Source organism: Tupaia chinensis, unplaced genomic scaffold (genome assembly GCF_000334495.1).
Source record: "Tupaia chinensis unplaced genomic scaffold, TupChi_1.0 Scaffold000617_1, whole genome shotgun sequence".
Lineage (NCBI taxonomy): Eukaryota > Metazoa > Chordata > Mammalia > Scandentia > Tupaiidae > Tupaia > Tupaia belangeri.
The window spans coordinates 792,975-805,165 of NW_006160136.1; the positions used below are offsets into that span (position 1 = coordinate 792,975).

Consider the following 12,191-nt stretch of genomic DNA (forward strand, 5'->3'; position numbering starts at 1 on the left):
TCTCTCTCTCTCTCTCTCTCTCTCTCTCTTTCTGTGATGTGAAGAAACTTTCAAAATAACCAGTATCTGAGCTGTGTAAGTCTTCAAGCAAACTCAAATATTCTTTTTTTTTTGAGAAGTTTTTGCTCTAGGCATGTACACTCACCAGAAAGACAGAGAGACACAGAGATGGAAAGCGAGAAATCACCCCCCAGAGGGAATGGCCACACTGTAATCCCTTCTCCTCCATTATACTCTCAGGATCTTGGGCACGCACATATGCATGCCCAGTGTGAGTTTAAGCCACCGGGTCAGGGACTTGAACCGTGGTTGACTACATGGGAGTCCCCAGTGACATAGTCATTATGCCAACTGCTGGTCCCAAGCAAAGTCAAATTCTAATATGCAGAATCAGAAGTCCTTGGTTCAAATTAAACCTTTGCCACGTACTAGTTATCTCTCATTCCTCTGAAGTCTCATTTTCCTCTTCTTTAAAGTCAAACGATTAGATAAATCATTGTTCTCCAAAGAATGTAAATTAGGTCAAGCTAGGTAGTGCTGAGGCCAGATTGATCACCATGTCCTGGAGTTGGGTGGAATAGAAAGGAAGAACTTTCTAGACAAACTATGTTGGGATACACTGCTTTAAATGAAATGAAGTGCTTTCCTTCATTGCAGTTCTCTTCAGACCTGTTAAAATACAAATATACCTGATTTTTAGAAGGCCAAATAAATACTTTAAGTGTTTTATTTCCTGAAAGATTAGGGTGTGTGCTCCCCTTCTATGGAATTCCAAAATTTAATATTTTTCATTAAAATTTTTTTGTTAGGGAGTCCATGTACTCACTGTAGAGGGATAGAAAGAGAGAGAGAGGGAGAAAAAATGAGAAAGTATGTCCCATAGGGGATGGTCATACTGCAACCCTTCTCCTCCATTTCTTCTACTGGGGTTTTGGGCATGCATGCAAAAGCACCTGCTATGTTTTTCAAGACAACATGTTTAGTCAAAGCCCACAGTTGACCATGTGAGATCCCTCCACTTTAACCACCATTCCACTTGCTGGTCATCCCAAGATTTTTTTTAAAGCATATTAAGGTACTTTAAAAATTCAACAAAATTTTGCATATTGATTACTTTTACACTAAGGGAAAAGATTGGATTATTTAAAACTTTTTTTCTTTCTTTTTATTTTTTTATTGAGAGTTTTTTTGCTATAGGGCACGTGCACTTGCCAGAAAGAGAAAGAAAGACAGAAAGCAAGAAATCACTCCCCAGGGGGATGGCCATGCTGCAATCCCTTCTCCTCCATTCTCCTCTCGGGACCTTGGGCACACACATACACACACATGCCTGGTGTGAGTATAAGCCACTGGGTCCAGGACTCGAACCGCCATCAACCACATGGGAGTCCAGCAACATAGCCCCTACACCAACTGCTGGTCCCTGAAAATGTTTTCTTATGTATATTTATTTTTTAAGAGAGATATTTTTGCTATAGGATGCATGTACACACTGCAGAGACATAGAGACAGGGAGATAGAAAAAAATCACCCCCAGGGGTGGCCACACTACAATCCCTTCTCCCTTCTCCTTGGGATTTTGGGCACACATACACACCTGCCCAGCATTAGTTTCAACTCACCAGGTCCAAGACTTGAATTGCAGTTGGTCACATAGGAGTCTATTATATTGTATTTTATTCACATGATCTTCCTTATATTTTATTTACTCTGTTTTTGGGGGGAGGGAGGGAGCGGGTGGTGATTGAGAAAGGTACAAAATGACTCTATGTTCTTAAATTCAGTTAGAGCCCTAGTTTATGAATATGCTCTCTGACCTTAGAATGTCCTGTCTCACCCCAGTATTACAAGTTTTTTTTAATCCTTCACATCTTTTCTAGTTAGCTAAACTGACATGAACACCAAATTCCTATACACTGTCATCATATTAATGATGTGCAAATTATGTCCTGTGAGCTAGTGAATGACATAGTTTCTGTGAACATTACAGTTTGTAGATGGTTTTCATTCTCTTTTTCACATGAATTACTATATTTAAGTTACAACTCATTTTATGTCTTTTCTTTTTATTATTTTTTTTTTTGGAGAGGTGTTTGCTATAGGGCGCCTGTGCTTGCCAGAAAGACAGAGAGAGACAGAAAGTGAGAAGTCACCCCCCAGGGGGATGGCCATGCTGTAATCCCTTCTCTTCCATTCTCCTCTTGGGATCTTGGACATGCACGCACATGTGCCTGGCATGAGTTGAAGTCACCAGGTCCGGGGCTCGAACCACAGTCAACTACATGGAAGTCCAGCAATATAGCCATTATGCCAACTGCTGGTCTCAAGTCATTTTATTTCTAAAGTAGTAGTCTCTGTTCCATTTAAAATGTTCTTGTTGCTAATGGTCACAGACTTGGAAAGATAGAACCTTTCTCTGTTTGTGAATATCAGTGCAACCTAAGCATTACGTGAATGTGCACACATTTCATCTGGCATGGAGAGGAGGAAAGAAGTGAATTCAGTCCTGAAATGCAACATCCTTATTCTTCAAACTTCACCTAGCTACCATGAACATATGAAGTACAACCATTTCTTTTTCCACGTTTATTTTTGTGTAGCGGTAAGGTCACTTTAAGAACCAAGTAGATTTTGTATAAAGGGCTATTGGAAATAGTTGTGCACAGTGACAAAACTAAAAGTAGCTTCAGCCTAGTTCATAAATATTAATGATTTTGAGCTGAGTCCATGTCACATAACTGAACAGTGAAGGTCTTCAATTACAATATGTTAGCCCTTTGAGTATGACACTATCCATTAAGCAGCTATTACAGAGATCCATGGTGTTTTAGGCATTTTCTGTTCAATGCACTATATAGCAGGGTGGAAAGTAAGAGTGAGAATAAAAAATAGACCAAAAGACATGCAGACAAAAACATGAAGCCAAGGGAGAAAAGTTTTCCCATAGCAGAAGCATTTTTAGAAATAAATGGAGTAGGTCTATAGTTTGTGAATATAGGAGAAAAAAGCTAAAAGGTATACCACAGTTCCCACAACTCCTACTGTTAGAACTTCCCTTTCAGTAGTGCCATTAAAAAAATAGTAATTGCATTCTTTTTTTAGAAGAAATTTTACTTTCTTATATAACATATATTCCTGAAGACTTAAGATATTGATTAAACAAATTGAAATAATTTCTAATGATCAACTACAGATACTGTTCAACTTATAATGGGGACACCTCCTAACAAACTCATTGTAAGTTGAAAGTATCTTCAGTCAAAGGTCCATATAACACTCCTAACCTACTAAATGTCATAGCTTAGCCTAGCCTACGTTAACTGTGTTCAGAGTACTTACGTTAGCCTACGGTTGCGCCAAGTCATCTAACACAGATCCTTGTTTATAATACAGTGTTGAACATCTCATGTACCTTATTTGATATTGTGCTGAAGCTAAAGCAGATTGGTTGAATGGATCTTCAAAGTACAGTTCCTACTGGACACTTACCATTTCACACTATCATAAAGTGAAAAAATTGTAAGTCAGAGACCATGCGTGGTTACTTTTCTTACATAATTCTAGGAACACGTTAATCAGGTACCCACAGTCACAGCTGGCTCACATGATGGCTTTTTCCAAATTAGAAAAAAGACCTTTCTGAACAATCTCAGGCTAAGGAACAAACCCTATAAAATATCATTGAGAGTTTGTGTGTGCGTGTTTGGATAAGGCCCGCCTACTTGTTTAGAGCACATGTCTGGGGAGCAGACAGTGGGAGGTAACTTACATCTCACACTTCACGCTCTCAACCTTGCATCTTGCACAGTGAATGACCTATACAACCATATCCAGGAACCCTAAATCTTATTTGCTAAGTTAAGCAATTGGGCAACAGAAAAAGCTGGAGAGCTTTTTACTCTCATCCTGGGCCATGACGGAAGAGACCTTCCTCTGAAGGTACTTATTAATAATACAATTCTAATCTGCTAGAAACTTTACTATACACACACACACACACACACACACACATATTTATATATATATATACACACACACACACATATATATAAATAAATATAATTTTATATATATTATATATAATAACAGGCATCATTTGGACTAGAGTAAACAAAGTGGTGTATACTAAAGTGACATTTGTCTTTTTAACCACCTGTTATGTACATACACTTTGCAAACTCCCGGAGAATAAAAGATAGGAGTAAATATAGAGTCTGCTCTCAAGAATTTATAATCTCGGAAACCAGCAGTTAGTGTAATGGCTATGTCGCTGGACTCCCACATAGTCGACTGCAGTTCGCGTCTCGGACCCGGTGGCTTAAAACTCACGCCAGGCACGTGTGCGTGCGTGCCCAAGATCCCAAGAGGAGAATGGAAAAGAAGGGATTGCGCGTGAACATCCCTCCTGGGGGGTGATTTCTCGCTTTCTGTCTCTATGTCTCTCTCTGTCTGTCTGGCGAGCACACGTGCCCTATAGTGAAAATCTCTCTCTCAAAAAAAAAAGAATTTATAATCTCAATGGGAGAAATAAGCAAAAAAGACAAGGGGAAAGGAAAAAAAATCATCACCCTCTTGTCTTACTTAGTTCCTTGGCCAGTACGGTTTATGCGAACAGAGTTGGTGAATACCATGAGATCATACATATCCCAGTCATCCTGGATGTACATCAGGCAGTCACATTTCCATTGAATGAGTTAGTGGTGAATCTCATGAGAGATCTGAGGAGAAAGAATTACTAAAGAAAAAATTGGGTGAGAGGGAGCTACAATATAAATCAGGCATTAAAAACTTAAGTTCCATGTTCTTAGTATTGTATCTCTGGGTATATTTGAAGTATATTTGTATATTTATGGTTTTTAGACTAGAGAAATATTCTTTATCTATTAACCTTGATTTTTTTTACTGTGGACAGTCTATCTGACTTGAATATGTATTGATGTAAAAGTGACAATTTGACAATTTCATAGGCTCAATATGCTTTTACAATTTCTTTAGTGACCATGTTGTATGGAAAGAACATGGTATATTTTAACGAGTGTCACTGGCAAAGCACACAGAAGGCCATTTCAAAGCTGTTTTAATGTAATGACCATTCTGTTCCATTGTTTTCACAGACCATAAACAGGACTGAAGAATGTCCGTCCGAAACTTTGCCTTGAATGAAGAAACTTCATTGAACAAGAAGTTGGCTTCCAGTTTGCACAGGCGTCAATGGAATGCTTTTTTTTTTTTTTAATTTTATACTTTACCAATTGAAAATGAAGTTTTTATGTGCTGTGCAAATGGTTCTTTCATGTGGTCTCAGAGTTTATTTTTACCATCTTTTTTCTTTTTTTTTTTTTAATTAAAGAAAAAAATCTCGGAAGAGGAGAAAAAAAATATGCTAACAAAACAAAACATCAAAGGTTGTCATTTGGAAGAACATTTGAATTTGGAATTTACCTGAAGGTGTAGATAGATTTTTTCTTTTTTTTTTTTTTTAAACAGAAAACCTGGTGTCAAGAGGGGGGCAAATAGAAAGAAAGCAAATTGTCTTCCTCTATAATTAAGCTACTCTGGCTCTCTCTTTCTCTTCTTGTTTAAACCTAGTGGGTTGGGTTTTTATTTTATTATTTTTTTTAGAAATATTTAGGTAAGGTTTATCTTGAATCTTAATTGCCTTAATTTTAAGGACGTCAAAGGCTCTCGAGGCAAGCTGTCAACGTCTTGTTAAAAAAAAAATCAAGAAAGAATTGAAATATTGTGCCAGCTTTAACTGGTACAGTTTAAGACTATGAGTTTTTAGGGTGAAAAAAAAACTGTACAGTTTAAAAGAAAATGTTTTTCTTCATTTGAAGAAAATGTGTTGATAAAAGAAACCATGGCAACTGCAAGAATTGGGAAAATGCTGGGACTTTTCATGAACTTTGTCTTAAGTGTTGACACGAATCATTCTAGAAGGCTAAAACATTTTACGGTAAAGTTATTAATGTTGGTTTTAAAACAACTGCATTAGAAATAATGCGTGGTTGGGGGGCAGAATGCAGATTTTTTTTATTTACAAAGCGTGATCGCTAGCAAAAGCATTAGTGCTTTTTATCTGCAGTCTTTTTTATGAGCTTTACAAAGTTTTTAGTCAGCTTTGCTTGTCACATTGCAAAATCTAGCTTAAGAGCATTAAAAAAACTTAAGTAGATAGGAGCTTATGGTCAAAAAGTGCAAAAAAAAACAAAAAAAGCAATAGATAGAGAAATTGTTGACAATTTCTGTAGTCTTTCCTAGTTGTGATCAAATTCAGCCTATGGATGGCCTATTTTATACCAAAGATGATGTGACACCCTATTACAGTCCAGAAGATAGAAGTCGTTCTTTTCATTTCTTTTCCTTTTTTAAAATTTTATTTGACCTACATGGCCGGACCAGTCCTTACTTTGTTGTTTGTTTAAACTACCTTCCACTGGCATTTTACATACTGAAAAAAAAAAAAAAAACAATGTTTTTTTGTTTGTTTGTTTGTTTAAGCTATATTTGTTGATAGGAGAAGTTTGAACCTGCTGTGTTCAGCAGTTCCAGCATGGAGAGTTCTGGATGCCATGATAAAGTCAAATGGCTTTAAATTCTGTGAGCTTTTCTGGATCCTTGCTAGCTAGCTCTCTGCAATAGTGAAACCTGTATTGATGGCCACCAATAAACCAAGACCCTTGTTCAACAGATTGACAGTTCTTTATATGAATTTTCAGCGAAAGATACTTTCTGAACCTGGTCTGAAAGGTCACTTATCGAAAAAGCTTAGTCATATTTTGTGTAATGGTGAGTGGTCTCCTGAAAAGGTCTCGTTTGTATTGGTAATAGTCTTCTATTCTAACACCTCTTGGTTTGGTCTTACCTCAGTCTCTGGTATCATCCGTCATGAATAGGTTATACCTTGATTCTACAGCTGGGGTGGGGATATCTTCTTTTTGCCTCTTTTTGTTGTGTTTCATGTCTTGTTTTTGCCAGAAAGAAAGATTACATAGATTTTATTATTTCAGCTTAACTCTCTGAGGCAAGCAGGACCAATATGATTGAGGATTATATTAGTGGAATTTAAGGAAGCTTTTAAAATGCTAGTTGACAATCAAGAAGTTGTATGATTTATATCAAAATATACCAAAAGAATTAGGTTGATCAATCATCAAAGCCAAAGGAGATACATTTGCATTTAAAATGATGCAAAACTTGGTCTAAAATGAATTAAATTGACTTACCTAGAAAACATCTCTACATTTTTGATTCATGAAATCTGTATTCAACCTGTATAGTTTTATCTGAAATTAAGGACAACAGAACAGAATTTCATTAACTAAATCATTCACTAGAATTGCTCTCTGAGTGAGTATTTAAATCCAATATGTGAAAATCTTTTCACAAACTAAGTCACAGAAGGAAGTCTGTTTTAATCCAGAAGGAAGTGGGGAAATGTATTTAGTGCACAGCAAAAATAAAACAGGGTAGACTTTTACAAACTAAAAAAAGTGAAAAGTACATCATATTCCCATTAAGTCAATATGAATAATGAGATTGACTCCTATGAAATTATTAATATTCTATTTCAGTAGACCCTGGTTTTCTCATTTGCAACTCCCATGAATTGGAAGTTCAAGTTTAGTAAGTGATTTCCTCTTTATGGTCAAATTAGAGGCAAAAGTCCATCCAAGAATCCATAGCATGTATTACAGAGAAATTCCAAATGGTCACTTCCGCCTTTATAGCTTTCCATGCATTAGAGAGAATCCTAGATTTATACTTTCTTCTGTTCCATCCTTCAGCTTCCCATGTATTGTGTACACTTATATTTTATCTTGGAAAAGTGTGCTCTCAACTAATGGGGGTTTAAAAAACATGTATGGGAACATATGTTCTGTTTCTCTTTTCCACTTTCTGATTTCTTAATATAAATAAGAATTACCCTGAACATAATTCATTTAAATATGAAACCAACATGCTTTCTTTTGTTTGTGTAAAAACGAAGAACAAAACATATATTCATGTGAAACAAAGAAAGTCTCATTTATACACAATCAAAAATGAGGCTAAGAGGTAGCTACCATGTGGCTGATGAAGGTGCCTAGGTAACTTCCTATTTCTATTCAAAACTGCTGCTTTATTTATACATTCAGAAACATTTTTTTTCAATTATAAGATTTCAATAATCTCAATTTTTTAAGCTACTTCTGGCTAAAAAAAATTTACCTGTTATTTTATGTGTCCACATGTGTTTTGTGTTTGGATTGTTTATATCATGTGATTCTATAAATATTTTCTTTTAAGCCAAAAAGAAAAAAGAAAGAATGGACATGTATTTAAATTTGCCTCCATAATTGATCAACTTATCTAAGAATTGTTTTCAATACTCAAGTCTTGGGATGGGGAGGCATGACAAGGTAAACAGAATTTCATTGTATGAAAAATAAAACAGACTGAAATGTGTGTTCAATATATGCAGACATCAGAATGCTAATTTAATCAATATCCTGTCTTATGGTGATTTTAATCCTGTTTAGGACTATAATGATTTCTTTGAAATTCATTTTCTATGTATTCTGGCTTCTGAGATTTTCAAGTATTTATTCAAATGTTTCCATTTTTCCTTTTGACTTTAATTGGCAAGACTTAACCTAAATGTCAGGAAACAAACTAAAAGCCACAGTCCAAATGAGATCAGCACCCTCTTATCCAAACTCTAGTTGTATCATTAATAGAGGAAAACTGTTGTTGGTAGCTAAAGTGTGCATGGTAACTGGGCACTCCTCCAGGTACGGTTATGTCTTCTAAAGATAACGTTTATGAACTCAAAGGGACTAAAGGCAATACTAGCTAGCAGATGCTGGTGACAGTATTTTCTGAACACTGGCATGTCTTGAATAATGCAAGCGATACAATCATCTTTTTGAAAAAAAAAAAAAAAAAGAATCTTCCCTCCAACTCTAGTTTGGCTAAGATTGGTTTGTTTTCTTGGTAGATTTCAAGTTGGTCTCCCCATTTCACTTGAATCAATTCTTCCTGCAACTTTAGCTGATCAGCCCTATTTAAGAGACTATGGAGAAGAGCAGATGGTGTAATGGTTATGTTGCTGGATTCTCACGTAGTCGACTCTGGTTCCAGTCCTGGACCCAGTGGCTTAAAACTCATGTAGGCACATGTGTATGCCAAAGATCCCCAGAGGAGAATGGAGAAGAAGGGATCATGACATGGCCATCCCTCCTGGGGGGTGGTTTCTCGCTTTCAGTCTCTTCTGTCGCTATGGCGAGCACACACACCCTATGGCAAAATATCTCTCTCTCTTTAAAAAAAAAAGAAAAAAGAGAAAGAGAGAGACTATGACACACTTTCATTTCCTTCTAATGAAAGCTACCTGGTATTAAAAGCATTCCTATTAGACATGGAAGGCTGAGAGCCTAAAAAAGCTGAATGGGGTGGGAAGTACACATTATTTCACTCTAACTACAAAGTATGTTGTTGACCCCAAAGTCACTACTTTTATATTCTCCTTTAATTTTTCTCTGGAGCTCATTCACTCACCAGCCAGAGAGAGGGAGAGAGAGAGAGAGAGAGAGAGAGAAAACACCCTTCATTGGGAGATGGCTGCCCTTCATGCCTTCTCCTCCATTCTCCCCCTGGGACTTTGAGCACATGTGTATGTGTGCCCAGTGTGATTTTCAAGTCGCTGGGGTCTGGGACTTGATCCCACAGTCTGCCATGTGGGATCCAGCGCATTAATCTCCACACCATCTGCTGGTCCCACCTTAAGTCACTTTTAATTTACAATCACAAAAAAGTTATTTTTTCAATAAAACACTTTATTTCAATACTTGGAATGTTCATTATATATCTGGGTATCTTTTACAGTGGCCTAAAATCTCCATTTATGAAGAGTGAAATATGATTGTAATATGACTTTTTCAGTCTTTTTCCTGATTGAGAAAGTGTTTCAATAGCTATTTAGACAGATTAAAATGTTAATAGGAGACTAAAATACATTTGACAGTGCATTCACATTCTTAATTTGAGGGCATGAACCACTGCAGATGAGCTGCAAGTGAAGAGACAGTATTTATGTACATGGACACCACCACATTCAGCATATTAAAGATCAAGCACATCATAGAACCTTGATCTATGTTATTTTGTTCTCAGTAGGGAGTAAAGGATGAGATTTTATTTTTCCTGTTATTGTGACTGGCCTGTTTCAAAATGTTGAGTTCACTGGGACTGACAGCCTCTCACTTCAATCTGAGGGATTGACGGAATTTAAACAGACTCATTGATTCTGTACACTCTACCCTTGCTGTGGCAAAGTGATAATGGGATTTCATTAATGAATTAATTTGTTTTACAAATGACATCCACTATGGTCTTGGAAGACAGTTGAGCCTGACTAAAGTTTAATATTTCTTAGCAAACATTCTTAAATATAAAATTGGTCCTTTACTCCAAATGCTCTTGGTCATAGCTGTCCTTTGTGGATAACACAGCATTCAAGAAACTATAAAAGCTCTATACTAAATCCCCAAGTGATTTCAAAGACCTTTTATGATGTGGGAGGAGGGCAGTTCATACCAGATGAATGATGTTTTTACCATCTTTGGCTTTAAACCACAATGTATAGATGCTCACTGTCACAAAGAAGGGTTGGGTAGTTTTCCAATATTCTTTTCTGTTTATTTCAATAGAGTGAAAATAATGTATCCAAAAAAAGTTTCTTCTAAAGACTGGAAGGTGGCATGGCAGTTAAGGGTACTGGACTCCCACAGGGCCGATTTGAGTCCCAGACCTGGTGGCTTGCTTTCTCATTTTCTCTTTCTCTTTCTCTCTCTCTCTCACTCTGTCCCTCTCTGGTCAAATTAAAATAAGTAAATAAAGAAAGTTGAATAAAATAACTTTAAAAAAAAATTCCTTCTACTCAAGCGGTTTTAAAACTAAAGCAAAGGTGGCTTCTGTAGGAAGAAGCACTAAGCCACTGAGTCACACTTGAATTTTACTTAATATTTCCATAATTCCTGATGTGCAGAAATGAAATCCTTTTTTTTTTTCCTTTGGTCATAGGGCATCATGTGCACTCACTGGAGACAGAAAGAAAGAGAAGGGAAGTGAGAAATCACCCCCCCCCCACAGGAGGTATGGCCATATTGCAATCCCTTCTCCTCCATTCTCTTCTGAAGATTTTGGGTATGCATGTCTAGTGTAATTTTTAGGCCATAGGGTCTGAGACTTAAACTGCACAGTTGCCCATGTGGGAACCAGTGTGTTAACCACCATGCTACTTGCTGGCCCCTAAATAAAATCACTTTTATTTATTTATTTTTTATTCTATATGGCATGTATGCTTGCCAAAGAGAGAGAGAGAAATAAATCATCTCTCATTGGGTATGGCCATGCCTCAATCTCTTCTCTATCTTTGCCTTGGAATTTTGAGCATGCAAGCACACACACCCCGCCTAGTTTTCAAGTCATGGGACCTAGGACTCAAGCTCTCTGGTCAAATTAAAATAAGTAAATAAAGAAAGTTGAATAAAATAACTTTAAAAAAAAATTCCTTCTACTCAAGCGGTTTTAAAACTAAAGCAAAGGTGGCTTCTGTAGGAAGAAGCACTAAGCCACTGAGTCACACTTGAATTTTACTTAATATTTCCATAATTCCTGATGTGCAGAAATGAAATCCTTTTTTTTTTTTTTCCTTTGGTCATAGGGCATCATGTGCACTCACTGGAGACAGAAAGAAAGAGAAGGGAAGTGAGAAATCACCCCCCCCCCACAGGAGGTATGGCCATATTGCAATCCCTTCTCCTCCATTCTCTTCTGAAGATTTTGGGTATGCATGTCTAGTGTAATTTTTAGGCCATAGGGTCTGAGACTTAAACTGCACAGTTGCCCATGTGGGAACCAGTGTGTTAACCACCATGCTACTTGCTGGCCCCTAAATAAAATCACTTTTATTTATTTATTTTTTATTCTATATGGCATGTATGCTTGCCAAAGAGAGAGAGAGAAATAAATCATCTCTCATTGGGTATGGCCATGCCTCAATCTCTTCTCTATCTTTGCCTTGGAATTTTGAGCATGCAAGCACACACACCCCGCCTAGTTTTCAAGTCATGGGACCTAGGACTCAAGTTGCTCAAATGGCCATGTGGGATCCAGCCACCTTAACCACCACAACACCTGGCTGGCCT

General features: G+C 37.0%; 1 protein-coding gene across 4 annotated transcripts in view; it reads left to right on the plus strand.

Annotated features, from left to right (window-relative positions):
- RBMS3 (RNA binding motif single stranded interacting protein 3) overlaps positions 1-6,208 on the plus strand; it is a 638,647-nt gene extending 632,439 nt beyond the window's left edge. For all 4 annotated transcript variants that reach the window (XM_006158950.2, XM_006158951.2, XM_027775939.1 and 1 more), the window contains one exon: positions 5,115-6,208. In XM_006158950.2, coding sequence (XP_006159012.1) covers positions 5,115-5,121 — 7 coding nt within the window. In that variant the 3' untranslated portion in view covers positions 5,122-6,208. The remainder of the gene's footprint in view (positions 1-5,114) is intronic.
- Positions 6,209-12,191: the final 5,983 nt, after the last annotated feature.